The sequence below is a fragment of the Chamaea fasciata genome, unplaced genomic scaffold, assembly GCF_029207755.1.
Source record: "Chamaea fasciata isolate MVZ Bird 193981 ecotype frontalis unplaced genomic scaffold, bChaFas1.0.hap1 SCAF_342, whole genome shotgun sequence".
NCBI lineage: Eukaryota > Metazoa > Chordata > Aves > Passeriformes > Sylviidae > Chamaea > Chamaea fasciata.
The window spans coordinates 77,445-97,920 of NW_027094427.1; the positions used below are offsets into that span (position 1 = coordinate 77,445).

Below are 20,476 nucleotides of genomic sequence, written 5' to 3' on the forward strand. Positions count from 1 at the left end.
GTTTGGTGTGGAGGGTGAAAACAGGGCTGGTGTGCTCCTGAAACTGCTCAAAAATCAGGAAAAATCCAAGTTTAACACAGCCAGGAATTGTGAGGTTAGACAAGAGTGAAGGAAAATCTGGTGGGCTCCTGAAACTGCTCAAAAATCAGGAAAAATCCAAGCAAAACAGCCCCAGTCTGCTGGGAAAATTCATTTTTTTAGTTCTTATTTCAGCACTGAAGTGTTGCTTGGGTGTTTCCAGCAGTGAAAATGCATTTAGAATATTAAATGTGACACCCTTGGAGGTGGTTGTAACCCATAAAGGTTGTGCACACACAGATCAGAACAGGAGGTTGTTTCCCAAACACAACTTCCTCCAAAGAAATACAATTTCCAGCGACAGTACCGAACCAAACCACACAAGAATTATCAATTTTCAGTTCTGACTGAGCCTGTCAGAACAATTCCTGATTTATTGTGGCCTCAAATGATTCCGTGAGCTGAGAGAAAAACACCCAGAGTGAGAGTCACTGTTCCAGGGCTCCAGAGTCACTTCCTGAGCTGAGCTGGGGCTCTTCCAAAGCTCCAAAAACAAGAGAGAAAAAACACTTTTCTTCCATTAAGGAATGGCAGAATTGAGGAAAAATGTTTTTTTACAGGACTGAGATGTTTGCCCAATGTAACAGAATTCCCTTTGCTGCATCCCTGAACTCTGCATGAAGGAAAAAGGGCGGCGAAATCAGAATATAAATCCCATTTTGGGCTAAAATGAAACCAAGGGAAGGTTTTTAAAACAAATCAGATGTGGAGTCAAGGTTTTCTCTCACCTGCACAGCAGAACCACCATAGAGTCAGGAAAAAGGGTGGCAAAATCAGAATATAAATCCCATTTTGGGCTAAAATGAAAGCAAGGGATGTTTTTTTCCACAAATCAGATGTGGAGCCAAGGTTTTCTCTCACCTGCACAGCAGAACCACCACAGAGTCAGGAAAAAGGGTGGCAAAATCAGAATATGGAACTTATTTTGGGTCAAAATGAAAGCAAGGGATGTTTTTTTTCCACAAATCAGACGTGGAGCCAAGGTTTCCTCTCACCTGCACAGCAGAACCACCACGGAGTCAGCCTTGGCTGGGATGAAGCCCAGCAGGAACACGTTCCTGCAGCCACAGTTGTAACACTCCAGGACGGTCTCTCCCAGGGGTCCATCCTTGTGCAGAGTCACCTCTTTGCACTTGGCCCTCACCAGGTGATTCACGATGTGGCTGCAGGCAAACAGCACAGAGATTGATTGCAATTTCACCCCCCCCAAAAAAGAAAATCACAGCTATCAGCAATTAGCAAACCTCTAATCAATGTATTGATTGATTGGTTGGATCTGGTTCTTTCCATCCACGTTTGGGAACGTTTCCAGGAGTTTCCATTTGTGTTTTGGGTGTGGAAGAAGAGGAAATGGGCAGAAATTTGTCTCTTTTTTTCACCCCGTTTACCTGCCAGAGGTGTTGCCACGCCCGTTGCAGAACCATTTCTTGCTGGTGTTGCAGTAAACCACGCAGGCAGGGTCGTGGATCCCACAGTAACTGCAATTCCACAGGGGGAAAAAAGAAAAAAAAGGAAATTATTGGTTATTGCTGAGAGGAAAACGCAAACACAAGCTCTAACTCCATTTCCAGGGCACAGAGATAAGGGGAAATGGAAATTGGGGAACATCAGTGCTGGGAGAAGCAGCAAACAGGAGCCAAGCTTCTGGTTTGAGGCACAAATATTTCAAAACTTCCCATGACTGAGGTGGGATTTATTCCCCAGGGAGCTCCAAATTTGCACAGGAACTCTGAGGGGAGCACAGGGAGAGTTCCCAAATCCACCTTTCCCTGCTGCCCCTGCGGAATCCTCACCTGCAGGCGTGCACAGGGAGATCCTTGGTGTAGTAAGTGTCCTCCTCATCCTCCTCGAAGTTGAGCTCAGCCAGGAGCTGGCTGGTCTTGGCCACGTTCTCATCCACTGCTCCATTCTGCAGGATCCCATCAGGACCATTCACCTGCAGTTGGGGGAGTTCAAACCCAAAATAAACCCCAAATTCCTCCTCAACTTCCCCCCCCCAAAAAAATCTCCTGTGGAATTGAGAAACCTCCAGAGGAAAAAAAAAAAAAAAAAGAGTTGGAACACACCCATTATATAACCAGGATTTGCCTCATCAGCTCCTGGTTTTTCCAGGATTATTTCAACCCCAAACTGAGAAGTTGGGATGAAGTTACCAGGAGGAGAATTGCTTTTCCCTGCAGGTTGTATTTTTCCACACAATCCCCCCCCCACACACACACAATCAATACTTGCTCCATCATCACCCTCCTGTTGCACAGGATTATTTCAACTCCAACTGATAAAAGCAGGGAAACAGGGAGATTTGCTTTTCTGCAGTTAACATTTTTTTCCCACAGCCTTACATAACATAAAAACTCCCTTTCAACAATTCCAGCAGCTGTTTTCTCTCAGCCTTCTTTTTTATTTTTTTTTATTTATTCCAGGGATCTACCTGGAAACAGGAATTTTTACTGCGCAAGATTCGGAATTCATGGAATTCTGCAACATTTGGTGCTGCCTCAGCAAGTTTGCCACCCCCAGGCTGATAAAACCCACTATTCCTGATATAAATAACTCCATTTTTGGGCACTTTTATCAGCAGGAGGTGCGGATGTCACGCTGGGGTTTTGGCATGGCCACTGCAGCTTCGGGTTTTTTAGGTGTTCTGGTTTAATTCCTCCAGCCCTGATGGGCTTCAGCACCTCACTATTGAGGTGGGAAAAACCCCAAAACTTGGTTTGCTCTCTGCTTTCTTCAGCTAAGATCCCACCAAAAGCTGAAGAGGGACAAGGTGATCCTAATCCATGTTAGTTTTGAGCGGGAAATGTGGGAAAGGGGCCAATAAAGTGATTGGAATATTGACACCCGAGGGGAGTGCTGGGGTCATTTCCTCATCACAGGGATAATTAACACCCCCCCAGTTCTGTAAAGATTTATTTCTGAATTTTAACCTGCCACATAGGACAAAAATCACTCGAGGTCTATGAGCACAATATTTTAACAACTTTTAGATTTAATGCAAATTATCTGAGCCCTGACAAAAAGCTGCTCCCAAGGAGAACACGAAACCTTCAGCAAAAGAAATAAAAAAAAAAAAAAACAAATAAAAAGTTGCCCTCTTCAAGCTGTAATGAAACAAACTCAGCTCATTCCTCATTTAGATAAAATCCACATTAAAAATTTAACAGCCAATTGCAAGAGTTAAAACTCCAAACCAACCCTGCCCTGGTGCCCTCCAAGCCACCAGGCTCTGGAAATGGAATTAAAAGCATTTCAATCAAATAAATAAATGGATTGATTTTTTTAAAATTATTATTATTATTATTGCTGGGATCTCCCAGGCTCTGCCTTTTAATACTAAAACAATCAGCCCCAAAGGGAAGTGAATGTGCAAAAAGGGAAGATGGAAAAAGGGATCCAAGGATTTGGATGAAGGAGCAGCACAAGCCCATTAGTGGGGTGAGGGTAAATCCCATCAGCACAGAAATATCCCCTTGAAAAAATATTTATTTCCAGTTGATAAGAGTCATTTTATAAAAGATAAACAAGACCTGAGGGTGGCACAGGTGGAATTCCAAAGCCGGGAGTTGACCGGAATTCCTTCCAGGCATTTCTACCCCACAGTTACGTTATTTTAAGATCAGTTGATTTTAACTACGTTTTAAGGTGATCACAAAAAACAAAAACAAAAACAAAAAAAAAACAAAACAAAAAACCCCACTGGCTTCCTGTTTTAAACAGAAAAGCAGCAAAGTTTGGGTCTGGGTTGGGATTTTTGACGGCAGGAAGGGAAGAATTGTCAGGTGCAGGGTTTGGTTTGGGATTTTTGAAGGAAGAATTCCCAGGGGCAGGGTTTGGTTTGGGATTTTTGAAGGAAGAATTCCCAGGTGCAGGGTTTGGTTTGGGTTTTTTTAAGGAAGAATTCCCAGGTGCAGGGTTTGGTTTGGGTTTTTTTAAGGAAGAATTCCCAGGTGCAGGGTTTGGTTTGGGTTTTTTTAAGGAAGAATTCCCAGGTGCAGGGTTTGGTTTGGGTTTTTTTAAGGAAGAATTCCCAGGTGCAGGGTTTGGTTTGGGATTTCTGAAGGAAGAGTTGCAGGTGCAGGGTTTGGTTTGGGTTTTTTTAAGGAAGAATTCCCAGGTGCAGGGTTTGGTTTGGGGTTTTTTAAGGAAGAATTCCCAGGTGCAGGGTTTGGTTTGGGGTGTTTTAAGGCAGAAAAAGCAGAGTTGCAGGTGAAGGGTTTGGTTTGGGGTTTTTGAAGGAAGAATTCCCAGGTGCAGGGTTTAGTTTGGGGTTTTTGAAGGAAGAATTCCCAGGTGCAGGGTTTGGTTTGGGGTTTTTGAAGGAAGAATTCCCAGGTGCAGGGTTTGGTTTGGGGTTTTTGAAGGAAGAATTCCCAGGTGCAGGGTTTGGTTTGGGGTATTTTAAGGCAGAAAGAGCAGAGTTGCAGGTGCAGGGTTTGGTTTGGGGTTTTTGAAGGAAGAATTCCCAGGTGCAGGGTTTGGTTTGGGGTGTTTTAAGGCAGAAAGAGCAGAGTTGCAGGCGCAGGGGTGGCTGTGCCGCCCCAGCCCTGGGGGTGTCACCCGTGCTGTGAAGTGCAGCCCCAGCCCTGGGCAGGCTGTGCAGGAGGAAATGATTGTTCCCAGCCCTCGTGTGATGTCAGCCTGTGTGTGCACTGGATTAAAATCCTGGCACGGGCAGCTCTGGTGCCACTGCTCTCTTTGAAAATAAATTTTAAAAAATAAATAAATTGTTGGCTGCAACTTCTGGCACGGCCAGTTTGGCAGCTCCAGGGCTGGGCACTGACTGAGGTGTCACAAAACTACTCCCAAAAAACTCCCAGAGCCTCCCTGGCTCCCAAAATATTCCCTGGGAGACAGAGTTAAAGGAGAGAAACCAGTGGGTGACGGGGAAGCTGTGGCTGCTCCATCCCTGTGCCCAAGGAAAGGTTGGAGAGGGAAACCTTGGAGCTGTTTCCAGAGCCTGAAGGGGCTGCAGGAGAGCTGGAGAGGGATTTGGGATGAGGGATGGGATTCCAGGACACAGAGAATGGATTTACACTGGGAAAGGGGGATTTTTGTGGGATTTTGGGCAGGAATTCCCAGAGAATCTGTGGCTGCTCCATCCCTGGAGCAGCCTGGACGGGGTTTGGAGCACCCTGGGATGGTGGAAGGTGTCGCCACCTCTGGGATTTCCACGATTTAAGGTTTTCCAACCCCAACCATGCCGGATTTGTGCTGCCTGTGAGTCCCTGGTCAGTGGTCACAGAACGTTCCCCCCCCCAGTGCAGCAGAGCCCAGGTGAGCACACCTGCAGCCACCTCCCCCAGCTCCGCATTTCCAGCTGCAACGAGAACTTTAAACCGCGCTCCAGCAATTCTAGACATAAAACATAAAACAAAAAAATAGATAAAACAGATCTCCTGCTAGAAACGCCCTGCGGTGAGGTCTCAGCCCAATCCTGCTGCTGGATTTCATCACCAATTCCCAGGGAATTCTTCCCAAACCCCCCAGTTTTGGGGCTTGGAAGGCAAACCCAGCTCGTTTTGGTTTTATTTTTTCCTTCCTGAGCTGTGCTGAGATCCCCGGCGAGGGAGATTTGCTTTCCCTTTCCCAAGGAGGAAGTCGGGGAAAGCCTCGCCCCTGGGAGGGAGCGACCAGGACTCGTCTGGCCGGGACAAAACAACCTTTGTTAGGGCTGGAAGTTAAACCCGGCCTCTCTAGGCTCGGCCTAGCCAGGCTGAGCCGCTGCAGGAGCAGAGTTAATCCACACTGAGGGTTCCTGCAGCAAAAATCCCACCCAGAGGAGGGAAAAAAACGAGGTAGGGGTGAGAATTCCAGAGAATCCCGGGGGTGGAAAGGACCTGCCATGATCCCCTGGGCACTCCCAGGGCTGAGGATTTGAAATTCCCCTTAAAATACCTGGAAAAAAAAATCGATTCTTATGTTTATTTCGTTCCAGGAAAGAACAGAAATAGAATTTTTTCTGTGGAAAAACCAGCGGGGAATGTTTGTGCTCCGCTCCTACTCTTGTCGCTAATCAATTTTAACACTGTTAAAATATTAATTAAATATATTGGGAAAGTTGGTTCAGACTTAAATCCATCAAGTTTTCCTTAAAAATGAATTGCTCAGCTCATCTTTTTTTTTTTTTTTTAATAAAGACCTCAGAAACCGCAGAGCAGAAGTTTCCACCTCCAAATATTCCTCAGCTCCAAATAAAGTCATTAATTGAATTAGCTTCAAGAATAAGCACAGGGGCTGTGATTTCAATGAATAAAACCTGATCGATTGGAGAAGTTATTATCATTATCATTATTATTATGTTATTATTATAACTATTATATTGTTATTATTTTTTATCATTGTTATTATTTAACATGCCCCCTGCTGAAAAAGAACAACAAACTTCAATTATCTGCTGAGGGCAGCACAAAATTCTGCCCAGAACTTTTTTAAAAAGACCACCAAACTTGTGATTTGCTCAGCCCCGAGAGGGGCAGGTCTGAGCACACCCCGGGGCTTGCTCCACCTCGGAGAATCCCTCCCCAAAAAATGACATTTCTAACCTCAAAACGAGCACCAGGATGACCGCAAAAAGTTGAGGCAGAAACCTAAACCCCCCCTGATTGAAAACAAAAAAATCAACATAAAACCCGTTCCTTTTACGAGACAAAACCAGTTTAGGATTTTTTTTTTAAACTTTGACTTCAAAGGTTTTTCCAACATGTTTAGACAAATAAAAGGCCAATTAATAACCCTCCTGTCCGGACTTTCAGCTCAGGAGGCTGATTTTGGGGTGGTTTTTCTTCTCCTCGGCCACGAATTCTCTGCTGGGAGCTCTGGAGTGATCGCAGCTCCTTAAAGGTTTACGATTAAACCTGATTAAAATTCTCTTTTTCGTGTCTAGCCTGAGTGTGTGCACAGAGATTCTACTCCTGGCAGCAAAGAATTCTCCCCTCTCAATGCCCAAAGTGGATAAAATCCACCAAATACTCCCAAAAAGCTGCAAATCAACAGAAAATAACCCGTTTATTCCACTCTGCCTTACAACCACAGTGACCTGAGCACGGCCCCGCTGTCACTGAGCACTTTCAGGTATAAAAAAAAATTGATTTATTTGTGCTGGGATAAAGCCCCAGGACAGGATAAATCCTCCCTGCTGCTCTCACAGACCCAGCTGGGGCAAAAAAAAAAAAAAAGGACAAAAAAAAAGACAAAAAAAGGACAAAAACCAGGTTCAGGATGTTCGGTTCGGGGGATAAAAACTCACCCAAAGCTCTCTCAACTCCTCTTTAAACTCAGCCCTCAACACGTGGGTGATGCACAAGCATTTAATGGTTAAAAATGGCATTTCAGGAGTCTGTGAGGAAACTGAATGTTCCAGGATCTTTAAACCAGAGAAAATCGTGGCTTTTTTAACAACACGGGCGAGTTCTGGGGTGTTGTTGTTGTTTACTACAGGCACAGAGAGATTGTTATCTCCACTTTTAGCGCTCCTTGTGAGCTGTAATCCCAATTCCTGCCCTGCCTACGAGTCGCGAATCGCTGAATAAATACAATTCCGTTGTCTTTCAGGTGCCGACCAGCGGTTGTAACAATAAATTTTTAAAAAAAAGGAACAAAAGTAAAACCCGTTTTGAAGCCGCGAGGAGCCGGAGCTCAGAACTTGCCTCAGAGCCCCAAACAAACCAGCCCGACAACCGCGCGGCAGGCAAGAAAAAAAAAAAAAAGCGGAAATTAAAATAAAAAATTAATATTCGTGCTATGAACGAGAAGAAATTAAAGCAGGAAGAAAAAAAAAAAAAAAAAGGCCGAATTTCCTCAGCAACCAACTTTCGATAAGCGAACACCACCCCAAACGCCCGGGGGTTTGTTTTAAGGCGAAAGAAGCTGAAGTGACACGCAGCCCAGGTGGGTCTGATCGCGACACGACGATCGCGATTTGAGCAGCGAGTTTCCCGGGTGGAAGAAGCGGCTCCAGTCGCGGCTCCCGCTGCCCGCCCGCCCCTCCCGCTCGTCCCCCCGGGCCGGGATCCCCCTCACCTGCGCTTCCAGCGGGCCCGGAGCTCCCTGCCCCGCTCCGGGCGGCCCCTGGGCCGCTGCCGGCCCCGCCTGGCCGGGCCCGGGCGGGGTTTGCGTCTGGCTGGGGAGGGTGAAGTCGGTGAACTCGAACTCGGAGCCCTGCGTGTCGGCGCCGAGCAGCTCGGCCTCCTCGGTGTCCAGGAAGGTGAGGGTCTGCGAGCTGGGGCCGTACGCCTCCACGCTCATGGCGGCGGCCGCTGCTTTCCTTTTACTACCCACCCCCCCCCGCCCTCCCCGAGCCCCGGGCCTCCCCCTCAGCGAGCCCCGGGCGGCCGCGCTACGCGAGCGGCGGGATCCGCCGCGCGCACCAGGCCGCGCGCCTCCCCCCCCCCCCACACACACAAAAAACGAACCCGCCGCCGCAGCCGCCGCCGCCGCGCTCGGGGCCGGCTCCGGCCGGGCGGCCCCGCAGCCGAGGGGCGGGAGAAAGGGAGAGGAGCGGCGGGGGCCGGCTCCGTGTGTCCGGCCGGGGCCCAGGTGTCCGTCCGGCCGCGGCCCGGCAGCGGTGACGCGGAGCGCGCGCGCGCGGGAGGGGACGGCGGGCGGGGGGGGGCGGGGGTGACGCACACGCAGCACGTACCAGGGCCGCGCACGGCCGCCAGGGGGCGCGCGGCCCGCCCCGCGTGCCTCACGAGGGAGGGGCGGGGTTTCGGTAAGAGTGACGGGCGCGGCAGCCAGTGGGTTGTTGAGGTGAAGGGGGTGAGGGCGCCGCGCCCGCTGCACGCGGTGGGAAGGGGCGAGGTTTGGATATGAGTGATGGGTGCGGCGGCCAATGGGTTGTGGAGGTGAGGGAATGAGCGTACCGCCCTGCTGCACGCGGTGGGGAAGGGGCGGTGTTTAGATATGAGTGACGGGCGCGGCAGCCAATGGGTTGTTGAGGTTAGGGGAGTGCGCGCCCCCCGCCCGCTGCACGCGGTGGGAAGGGGCGGGGTTTAGCCCTGAGTGATGGGTGTGGCGGCCAATGGACCATCGAGATAAGGGTTAAGAGGGGGCCGGTTTGGGTTTTAAATGACAGTTGTGGCAGCTAATGAGGGAGAGAGGGCGGGGGGTGCGCGCCCCACCCACCACTGCACGCGTTGATGGGCGGATCTTAGCCCTGAGTGACGGCTCCGCTAGCCAATGGGTTTTTGATATTCAATGATGGGCGGGGCTGACCCTGAGTGACGGCTGTGGCAGCCAATGGGACATCGAGATGAGGGGCGGGGGCTGTGGGGGCTGAGGTGATGGAGAGGTCACTGTGATGGATGTGGTGACACTGGACACTTGTGAGGGGCTGAGGAGGTGGACAGGTCACTCTGAGGGGGATGAGGTGATGGACAGGTCACTCTGAGGGGATGAGGTGATGGACAGGTCACTCTGAGGGGCTGAGGTGGTGGACAGGTCACTCTGAGGGGGCTGAGGTGGTGGACAGGTCACTTTGAGGGGATGAGGTGATGGACAGGTCACTCTGAGGGGGATGAGGTGATGGACAGGTCACTCTGAGGGGATGAGGTGATGGACAGGTCACTCTGAGGGGGATGAGGTGATGGACAGGTCACTCTGAGGGGATGAGGTGATGGACAGGTCACTTTGAGGGGGATGAGGTGATGGACAGGTCACTCTGAGGGGATGAGGTGATGGACAGGTCACTCTGAGGGGGATGAGGTGATGGACAGGTCACTCTGAGGGGATGAGGTGATGGACAGGTCACTTTGAGGGGATGAGGTGATGGACAGGTCACTCTGAGGGGGATGAGGTGGTGGACAGGTCACTTTGAGGGGATGAGGTGATGGACAGGTCACTCTGAGGGGATGAGGTGATGGACAGGTCACTCTGAGGGGCTGAGGAGGTGGACAGGTCACTCTGAGGGCCTGAGGAGGTGGACAGGTCACTCTGAGGGGGATGTGGTGGCCCTGTTCACTTGTGAGGGCATGGAGGAGGTTAAGTGGGAATTAAGGAATTCCAGTAACCCCTGCTCCAGCTGTAATTCCTGTCACACCTGTAACACCCCAGAGCCCCGAGTGAAAGCTGAGCTGCTCTGAGCGTGCCGGGCTGGGGATTCTCTGAGCTCAGGGCCGTCCAGAGAAGGCAGCACCTCATTTCTACCTTCAAATAAACAAAAAAACCCCCTTTGGATTTACCCTCATTCCACTCGATCAGCGCACAATAAATCCCTTTTAAGAGCACTTCTGTGTGTTGCGAAAGGCTGGATGTTCAGGCCCTCTTCCCTGCCACGTTAAGATGCAAATATGTATCTTCTCTTATAAATAACTTTGATTTTATGTTCTTGCTTTCGGTGTAGGATAAAGCCCGGCCTGAAACAACGTGTTCCAGATCTGCAGCTGCTGGGCTGAAAAGATGGAGGTTGGAAAACATCCTTGTCCTGGGAATATTGTGCAGCAAAAGGAGGGGGCGAAAAAACAAGTCCAGAGAACACAGGAGTCACCACTTCTGCAGAGAGACTGAATTAATCTTGTTTTTAGGCTTTTTGAGTAGAATAAACCGTTCTGACCAAAGCAGAACGGGGTGAAAAGCGTGAAATAACATTTGAGGATGAAAGTGGAACCGGAGGGAGGAGGAAAAAAAAAAAGAAGAAAAAAAAACCCAACAACGCCAAAGCCAGGTGGCCGCTTGCTTTTATTTATTAATAAACACAACGCACTCCAAAACATTTGGCTGCCTGACAGAATCCTCAAAAGCCTTGGACAGGGATCAAAGTTCTGCTGCTCTGCCGGGTTCCTCTCCCCGTGAATAGCGGTGCCTTTAAGGACAAAGCGTGGAGAAAACTCCCTCCCGTGCCGCCAGGAGGTGGGTTTGTCCCCTCGGGGTGGCCTTGGGGACACTTCGGTGCTGCTGTCTGAGGTGCTGAAGCTGCAGATGCCCCACCACAAGGCCCTGGGAAAGCAAACCCCGTGCTGCGTTTGACCTGGAGGCTGAAATCCTCTTGGTACCAGCACGGAGCAGGAACGTTTGGATTTCGGGATGATTTTGTTTCGTTGCAATGTTAGGGGGGGTCACCTGGAAGCTTTTAAGGATAAAAAGGATCCACGCCCTGGCTACAGAGCTCCCAGACTCCAGGGGGATTTTTTGGTGATTTGTGCATCCCAGACTGTAGGGTTTGGGTTTTTTTGGTGATTTGTGCATCCTAGACTGTAGTTTTTTGGGTTTTTTTTTTTTTTGGTGATTTGTGCATCCTAGCCTGTAGTTTTTTTGGGGTTTTTTTTGGTGATTTGTGCATCCTAGACTGTAGGTTTTTTGGGGTTTTTTTTGGTGATTTGTGCATCCTAGACTGTAGTTTTTTGGGGTTTTTTTGGTGATTTGTGCATCCCAGACTGTAGGGGTTTTTTGGGGTTTTTTGGTGATTTGTGCATCCCAGACTGTAGGGGTTTTTGGGGTTTTTTTTGGTGATTTGTGCATCCTAGACTGTAGTTTTTTGGGGGGTTTTTTTTGGTGATTTGTGCATCCCAGACTGTAGATTTTTGGGGGTTTTTTTTGGTGTTTTGTGCAGGTTTTCTCCCTCAAAGCCGGGCTGCTGCAGAGGGAAGGCGCCGTGACTCACCGGGCTTGGCTGCTGGGCAGCCAACACGGGGTTTAAAAAGGCAAAAACCTGGCACAATTCCCTGAAAACACAGCGCCGAGTTTCCCCCGTTCCCCTGCAGATCAGGAGCTGCAATTCACGGGGCAGAGGCACGAGGGAGAGAAGAAACGCGAGCGAGCTGATCTTTGAAAGGACGTTTTCTGCTTCCAGGAGGTGAAAACGTGCAGGTGATTATCCCGAGGTGCTGCTGACAAACCAGAGCCGCTGGAAGCGCTGGGGAGGGAAAAAAAAAAAATCCCTGGGAATGAGGAGAGGCCTTTCCTTGAAGCTGATTTGAATTCCAAAGGCCGGCGGCTCCGGGATTTGCTGGCATCCTCCTCCTCTCGGGGCTGGGATGGGATTGGATTGGTCTCCAGGAATTCCCAGCCATGGAGATAAGGGGGACACAGCCAATGGAGCCCAGCCTGCCCGAAACGGGGGAGGGAAAAATCGGGATATTTTTATCCTGGGATGGAACAATTCGGGGTAAGGGGATGTCAGGGTGGAGCAGGATCGGGTGGGCAGGGAGGAGCTCAAGGGAAGCTCCCACCCAGAGCAATTAAAACACCCAGGATGTTCATTAAGCAAATTAATCACTTTATTTCCCCCCTGCTCTGTTCATATATATTTTTTTTTATTTAATATTCAGGGAGCTCAGAGTGTTTGAAAATCACAGAATTCCAGGACTTTACATCCCATTTATCCCCATGGGCAGGGACCCCTCCCACTATGCCAGGTTGTTTTAACCTCATCCAGCTGTCCTTGGACATTCCCAGGGATGGGGAATCCTCACCCAATCTCTTCCAGTGCCTTTTATAAGAAAGAATTTCCTCCAAATTCTCCATTTTCTCTCTGTTTGCCTTTTTCTTCCCTTCTTCCTTAAAACAATAAAAATAACATTTTATTTCACCACACCCGAATACCAATAAATGAAAAAAGAACAAAAAAAAATCTGGTTTTTTTTAAATAAAAAAATTCTCTATGCAGACCAAATTCCAATAAAATAAATTTTTATTTTAATTTTTTAAAGGAGTTAAATCCATAGGAAAAAACAAACAAACAAAACAAAACAAAATTAGGATTTTTTTTTTCCAGTGCAGCTGAGCCATTTCTCCTGAGTTACCACGAGAGGGACACAGAAGGAAAGCTAAAGGAGCTGGAGAAAGAAAAAAACCCAAGGAAAAGCTCGAGGTGGGATCAGAGCAACACATTTCCCTTTTGTTTGGGAATTTCTGCCTTCCCTTCATCCCATAAAATCCTAACAAATCTGCACAGATGATGGGCTAGGAGATGGAAATTGTTAATTTTTATTTTTTTTCCCCCCAGAATTTCCTCATTTTCCCCTCAGTTTTTTTTCCTCTTTAGGATGTCAGCACAGGGCTGGCTGGGATTTTTGTTCCAACAAATCCCACAGGATTTTGTGGGGTTTTGGAAAGGGATTTTTGTTTATCCCCCAGGGAATTTTTTGGTTTCTGGAGGTATTCTCTGTTTATTCCCAGGGAATTTTCACTCATGAACAGCTGATGATGCAAAGGCCAGGAAGTCTCAGATCCCAGAAAATTCCTGCAGGGAACAAAGGCCCCATCAAAATAAATCTTGAGTATTTTTTGTGGGTTCTTGTGGAATTAAAAATCCCAGTCCTGCACTGCCCTGGATTGGAATTAATGCAGAGTGGGTTTTTAGGGATCTGCAGTGGATTCATCCCTAATGTCAGCAAAGCTTCACTCCAGCCCTGGCTTGGCAGGCTGGAATTGGAATAAAAACAATGGGAAAAAGGAAAATAAGTGGGAAAAAACCTTATTTTTTAAAAAACTTATAACTTTATAGACTCCAGGCTTTCATTTCTGTGACAGCATTTTAACATCCCATTGAAAAAATCCATTGAGTGCTGGGACACTGAGTTGTCATTTCTAGATATTTCTGTATTAATATAGAAATATATATTTTTAATCTTAATATATATAATTGCTGGGCTCCAAAGTGTCCCTGTTTGTTGGGATTGCTGCTGGCAGCTTTCCTGGGCAGATGGAGGAAATTATGGAGGAATGGAAAATCCAGACTTCCCCCAGGGCTGGGGATCCTCCACAAAAAAGAGAGGACAACAGGGAATTTTCATGGAGATTTGGGAATCTGGGGAGTTGTAGCAGGTTTTGATGTGGTGATAAGGTGATTTCTCCTCAGCTCGTTGTTGATGCGGTTTTTAATTTGGGGGAACACTCAGGGTTAAACAAAGTGTCTTCAAAGAGAAAAAGAAAAATCACTTAGAAAATCAGGAATTTTGGAGTCCCACCCTGGGAATAACAAATCTACACTCTCTGCACAGAAAATAAATCCTCCCAAGGAAATCTTCCTTTTCTGCACTGGGAGAAATCTTAATTTGGCCCTTAATGATGAAATAATGTCAGGAATCAATAACTGGGGTTTGGCTGAGTGGCCCAAGGTGTGTTTGGCCACACCAGGACTTCCAGGACCAAACACTCTCACCCAAAAAAAACCCAAAAAACCAAACCTTGAAACAGGAAAAAAAATAAATCTCATTTTCTGGCCTCCATCCCTGAAGAATTTTCCTTTTCTGAGGTTCATTGTGCCAGCTTGGCCCTTCTCTTCTCCTTGCAAACCCCCCAGATTTGGAAAAACAACGAGTGTAAAGTCATTTCTTGCTTCCCCAGCCTTAGGAAAAACTGGTGATATTTCATCGAGTTAAAGTTGCTTTTTCATTATTTTTTTTAAAATAAAAATAAAACTAAATCAGAATGGAGGGAGCCCAGGAGTGCTGGGTGTTTGCAGTTGTTTTGCCATCATGGAGGGCCCTTTCCAAGGGGTGTTGCTCACGTCTGGATGGTTTTAGGAAGGGGAAGGAATGTTTTCCCTGCAGAATTTTGTGGATTTTCGAGAGGAATCCAAGCCAGGGCTGCCCTCAGGCCATGAATGGTCCCAGTGTAGTTTTTGTGAGGCCTTCCCAGAAGTCAGGAGTTCCTTGGAAAAGAACCCAGGAATGTCACCAAACAGCCCCAGGGCGGGATCAAAGGGGGCTGTGGGCTCCCAGATTTCCCCCACGTTCCCAAAGGGAACATTCCCATTCCAGGATGGCCCCAACACCCTCACACAGAGGGATCCTTCAACTCTGGGTGTGCCCCGACGTGCTGGGAGCGTTCCCTCTCATCCCACCCGTGTGCAGGAGCCTCCCAGGAGCTCCCTTTGCCAGGGATTATCCATTTTCCCTTTTCCCAGAGCCTCAGGAGGGATCCTGTCACCCTAAACTGCTCCTGCTGGGTCCTGCCACCTCCTCAGGCCAAGGATTATCAGTTTTCCCTTTCCCCAGAGCCTCAGGAGGGATCCTGTCACCCTAAACTGCTCCTGCTGGGTGTTGTCCCCTCCTCAGGCCAAGGATTATCAGTTTTCCCTTTTTCCATGTGATTCCAGAGCCTTCTCCCACCCCAAAGTGTCACTACTGGGTGCTGTCCCCACCTCAGGCCAAGGATTATCAGTTTTCCCCTTTTCCATGTGATTCCAGAGCCTTCTCCCACCCCAAAGTGTCACTGCTGGGTGCTGTCCCCACCTCAGGCCAAGGATTATCAGTTTTCCCTTTTTCCATGTGATTCCAGAGCCTTCTCCCACCCCAAAGTGTCACTGCTGGGTGCTGTCCCCACCTCAGGCCAAGGATTATCAGTTTTCCCTTTTTCCATGTGATTCCAGAGCCTTCTCCCACCCCAAAGTGTCACTGCTGGGTGCTGTCACCTCCTCAGGCCAAGGATTATCAGTTTTCCCTTTTTCCATGTGATTCCAGAGCCTTCTCCCACCCCAAAGTGTCACTGCTGGGTGCTGTCACCTCCTCAGCACCTCCGTGGCCCTGGGCCAGCTGCTCCCCCAGAGCCACAGGAGCCCCTCGGCCTCTCCCTGCGCTGTGTGAGGGGACAGAGCTCCCACGGCAAAGAGCAGCCGGCTGGACAGGGAATAATCACTGGGAAGGACCTGGGAGAGCCGTGGAAATTCAGAGATAAGGAGTTTTTCCCTCCAGGAAGAGTCAGGGTTGACAATCCAGAGGCTGCCCCGGGTGCTCTGATGGAGCCTGGTGGGAATCCTGGAATGGCAGCACAGCAAAGCCCATGGAGGAGTCTGGAAACTCTGAACTGTTTCCACTCAAAACGGCATCACTAAGAATGGCCCTGATTTATGAGCAAACAGGAGTTTGCAAACAGCCTGGGGAGCCTGCTCCAGAAAATCCATCAGCCTGATGTCATGTGGCCAGGGCCCAGAACACAGAATTAGTTTTATGGGGTTGTTAGCAAGTGTTGTTAAGAAATTGAAATGTTCAGTTGGAAATTTTTTTTGGGTTTTGTTTTGGTTTTTTGGCCATAGGATGAGGGCAAAAAGTCCTGGGATGGATGTGGACGAGACATTCCAGTTTTCAGGCCACCCTCCCTGGCTCCAGATGAGAGCAGGGCTGTGCTGGAAGAGGGGATTGCAAAAGGGGGACGTGAGGGGAGGTCTGGAGAGCAACAATTTCAAACAGCACTTTCAGCCATGATGTCATTTCAGCTGAAAAATAATGTTCAAGTTTGGGCAAGAGGAGCCCGGGGCCAGCAGCCAGGCTGGGGAGGAGGAACTGCAGCAAAATGGAAAAGTCCAAAGCGTTGGAAGGTCGTGGTGGAAAACCAAACCTGAACAACCCTGAGGAAAGGTGGATTAAAAAAAATAAAACAGGAATTGTCTGTGAGTGTGAGGACTCCAAGGAAATGGAGGGGAGGAAGGTGGTAAAACCTTGGACAGGGGTTTTCACTCCTCTGTCTGCAGGTCAGAAGCCAAATCTTGGGGGAGCTGGAGCACAGGAGCAGCCTGGAGGGTTGCTGTGACCCCAGACTGTGATCCCAGAGTGATCCCGAGCTCTCCTCCTGGGATTTCACCCCAAACCCAGCCAAAACCTGCACCCACCTCCTCGCCTGAGGAGGCCAAAAGGCTGAAACAACCACAGGACCTCGTTCCAGCGGATTTGGGCCTCCAAAATATCATCTCAAAACTGCTTTGTGCTGTTCTTTGTGGGGTTTCTTCCCTCGTGGGCTGAAATGGAGCATCACCCTCAGGCCAAGCTGTAGGATCAGCCCTTCCCGTGGAGTTTTAGATGAATTCCCACCAATTCAGCCACAGAAAGCTGAGGCTTGCTCAGCCTTGGATAAAGCACATTTTGCCCTTTTCTCGTTCCCTGCTCCACCACAAACCTCAGCTGAGGGGGAAAAAAAAACCAAACCAACAGAGCCAAGTGAAGGAAGGGGCACCTGCAGCTGGAAATGCCCCAGAGCTCCTGTTTCAGGAGGAGATTCAGGACTTGGATCTCCCCGGGAACAACTTCTCTTCCCGCTGTGGTGGGAGCCAGGAATGAGCTCAGGCTGTGAGATCAGATTTTGCTGACTCCACAGGCTTGAGCTTGTTCGTTCCTCTTTTCCAGAAGTTCCCCCTCTCCAAGCCATGCCTGGAGATTTGATTTCCTTGGGAAAATCTCGGCCCCTCTCAGCAGCTTTTCGTGTCCGGGACACTCAACTCTGCCAGCAGAGAGAGAGAAAAAAAAAATAAATAAAAAAAACAAGTTGCTTTTGTCATTCCCATTTGTCCACCTGAGGCGTGGGGTTCCTGGAATTGTGGGAGCTTTTCCTGGAAGAAGTGGTGGAGGCCGGAATGGCTTGTGCAGGAATCACTCCAGGGCTGGAAAGGTGTCCAGGAGGCGGCTGGAATGGAGGGAGAGCTCCTGGAATTCTCTCTCCCGGTGGGTGTCTCTCCGGCTATCGGTGTCACACCCAACGTGCTCTGGCTCTCTCGGGAAGAACCTGACCCTGTGCTGGCCAAGAGGAATTGGAATTTTATGGAGGGAACACTGCAAAAAAGAAAATGCAGAGGATTGATCTGGTTTCCATCTGGGATGAAAATTAAAGGAATTTGGGACCATCACAGTGAGGCCAGACCTGTGCCCTCGCGATTTTTGGGTGGGAAGAGCAGTTCAGATGCAGCAAGGACTGACTCCGGACCTCTCCATGATCCTGAAAATGACGAATGGAGAAAAGGGCAGCTTTGCCCTTGAGGCTGTTTTTCAGCTCTGGGTGGGGTCGGGACAAGGCACTGCCAGCACTCTCCAGAGCCAGCTGATTCCTGGGAGAGACTTTCTGGGAGCTGAGATTTTTCTGGAAAACTCCAGAGGTTTGGATCAGTCTCCATCCTCCTCCTTTCTGGAGAGCTTCCCACCCCTTGTGAGCCTGCACACGCCGTTTTTTCCATTTCTCTGGAAGAGACCAAAAACCCCAAAACAACCCCCGAGCCTGGATGATGCTGGATTTTCCTCTGAGCTCATCGAGGATGTCCAAAGCAGCACCATTTGCAGATGGGGCCAGGAATCTGTAATGTCTCCAAGCTGAGCAAAATAAAACGTGTGTGAGAGAAGAGATGGGTGATGAGGGGAGCTGAGGGCCAGGAAAAAAGATGGATTTGGGAGCCGGTGGTTGTCCCCAAAGCCATGAGGGGGTCGAATGAGCATTTCCACGAGTGCAGCTGTTTGTTTGAACCTCTTTAATGAATTGGTTTTGATTAAATTTGTTAATTACCTGCGGGAAGGAGCTGCTGCTCCAAACTGGGAAGATTCTCCTGCGTGGAAGTGTTTCCCACTGTTCCCCAGCTGCCCCGGGTTTTCAGTTCTGGAAATCCTTCTCTTTCTTGTTTGGAAATTCACCTTTTTGTCGGAGGAAATCTTTCTTTGGAGGGAGACAAAGGGTGTCCCTGTCCTTCCACACGCCCAGAGCATCTCTGTGGATTCGTCCTGGTCACAGCCAGGGTTATCCCTGCTGGAAAAACCTCTGGAAATCCCTGGGAAAAGGGGACATAGAGTGAGGGAGGGACACACCAGGGTCTGTCCTGGCGTTGTCCCTCTCTGCTGGAATCCTTCAGTGCTCGGGATTTTGGGAACAGTTCCCGAAGGAATTCAAAGCAGGTTTTGGGGAATAAAACTTCCTTCTGGTTTGCTGGGGATGAAGTATAAGCTGAAAAGGGGGACAGGCAAAAAGGATGGAGACAAAACTCTGCTCCACCACCCCCAGGAGAGGAAGAATTTTATAATAAATCCATTTTCTTATTCAAGATCCTCTTTTTGATGAAGGATAATGAGAGCACTTCAAAGAACAACGTGGGAAAACGTGCTGGTGCTTCCTCTACCCCTTTTTTCTTTGTGCTCTTCACACATCCCCTGATTCCACAGCCAAAAAAAAAGAAAACCACCCCACCTCTCCTGGGGAATTCTCATTGTCATCCAGAAAGGTTTTCTCCCCCATTTTCCTACCTAAGAAAAAGCCCTTTTCCCTTAAATGACTCCTATTATAACCGAATTTAAGTGAATTTAATCTCTCCCTGAGACCAGACAGAGAATATTACATTCAATAATCAATTTATTATCAATTTATTCCCCCGCCCCCCCCTTTTCTCTGTCCCACTCGGTCTTTCCCTTTGGGAGGAAGGGAATTAACACACAGCGATCGATCCTTTCTTCCTCTCCTTACAACTTCAATCTCCTTTCCAGCAGGGAAAAGGTTCGTGTCTCCTGCCAAGAGCTGGCTGCAAAATCGTTTGTACAGAGCACCTCTTTGATCGCTGGTGTCCTGAAAAGACCTGATTCGCTGGGTTTGCTTCTTTCCAGCTGTTCAATTATCCCAGACATCTCCCTGCTGGATTCCTTGAGGGGATTTTTTAATGGAAAAAGGGAAAATTGGGAGGGGAAAGTCAGCCCCTGTTGCACTCAGTGAGAGGAAGGGGCAAGAGAACTGGTATTAATGTTGGATTAATTAATTAAAAGTTGCTTTTTTTGCTGTGTGTTCAGGAGATTTGGGCTGGTCTCCTTAAGAAAACCCCGGGCATGGAGAAAAATCCTGGATTTCCCTTGGGATGCCCATGGAAAGGGGCAGCTCTGGGGGCAGCAATTCCTGGGAAAGGAACTCCCAACTCCCCACTTCTCATCCCTCCGGGCCAGGACAGGCTGAGAAATCTGATTTTCCCCTGGGGGATTTGCCCAGCTCTGTCTCCAGAGGATCCTGCAAAAAGCAAGATTTTTTTCCTCTGGAGTTCCAACCGGAATATTTCCCTTTTCCCCCTGGATTTGCCAGCGCTCCCTGTCCCTGTTATCAGGGGTGAAGATTGTCGGGTTCCTCGGGATCCTCCCTGCGGAAAGGAAACTCTGTCCTGGATGTCCCCAGCTGTGCCAGGAGGCCGAAAAAAACCCTGCATAAAAGACCCTCGCACAAATCCTCATCTGGGCCACCCTTGGCATCGCAGAAACGCCGTTTCCCCCCACAAAAACGCCCTTTTCCTCCGCAAAAATGCCCTTTTCCCCACGAAAACACTGTTTCCCCCCACAAAAACATCCTTTTCCCCTACAAAAATGCCAATTTCCCCAAAAAAAAACACCGTTTTCCCCCACAAAAACGCCGTTTTCCCCCACACCAAAAATGAATTTCCCGCAGCTCCAGGGCCCCCCATGCTCAGGCAGCCCCAGGCTCCCTCATCTCCAGGGTTCTGCCTGTCCAGGGGTCAGTGCCAGATGTTCCTTCGGAGTCAATAATTTTATTTTTTCGGTTTGGGGGGAGGCGTTCAAAGCCAGCTCCGTGCTCCCTGAGAGAGAGGCCGGAGCTCTTGGAGCGTGGACGTGCTGTCTGCCCAGCTCCCCCGTGATCTCAGAGCCCTGAGCGCTTCCAGTCCCGCCGGCCAGGAGCCAATTCCTGTTTTCTCCCTTGCCTCGGGACCCCCGCAGCCCAG

At 49.0% G+C, this 20,476-nt stretch overlaps 1 protein-coding gene and 1 long non-coding RNA gene across 5 annotated transcripts in view; one reads left to right on the forward strand and one right to left on the reverse strand.

Annotated features, from left to right (window-relative positions):
• The window catches only part of UPF1 (UPF1 RNA helicase and ATPase), a 26,479-nt gene extending 18,096 nt beyond the window's left edge, over window positions 1-8,383 (reverse strand). The window contains exons 1-4 of one of the 2 annotated variants that reach the window (XM_066208547.1): window positions 8,101-8,383; window positions 1,872-2,014; window positions 1,467-1,556; window positions 1,074-1,241 (exon numbers count right to left, since the gene is read on the reverse strand). In XM_066208547.1, coding sequence (XP_066064644.1) covers window positions 1,074-1,241; window positions 1,467-1,556; window positions 1,872-2,014; window positions 8,101-8,325 — 626 coding nt within the window. In that variant the 5' untranslated portion in view covers window positions 8,326-8,383. The remainder of the gene's footprint in view (window positions 1-1,073; window positions 1,242-1,466; window positions 1,557-1,871; window positions 2,015-8,100) is intronic. The other variant, XM_066208549.1, reaches the window with a different exon arrangement.
• On the forward strand, window positions 8,195-19,516 carry LOC136305266 (uncharacterized). Of its 3 annotated transcripts, none has more exons than XR_010725211.1 (5): window positions 8,195-8,284; window positions 10,421-10,926; window positions 11,627-11,883; window positions 12,791-12,886; window positions 19,248-19,516. It is a non-coding gene; the product is annotated as an uncharacterized lncRNA (long non-coding RNA). The 3 variants fall into 3 exon arrangements; XR_010725210.1 differs by lacking the exon at window positions 19,248-19,516 and adding an exon at window positions 16,235-18,284; XR_010725209.1 differs by lacking the exon at window positions 19,248-19,516 and having other exon boundaries at window positions 12,791-14,718.
• Window positions 19,517-20,476: the final 960 nt, after the last annotated feature.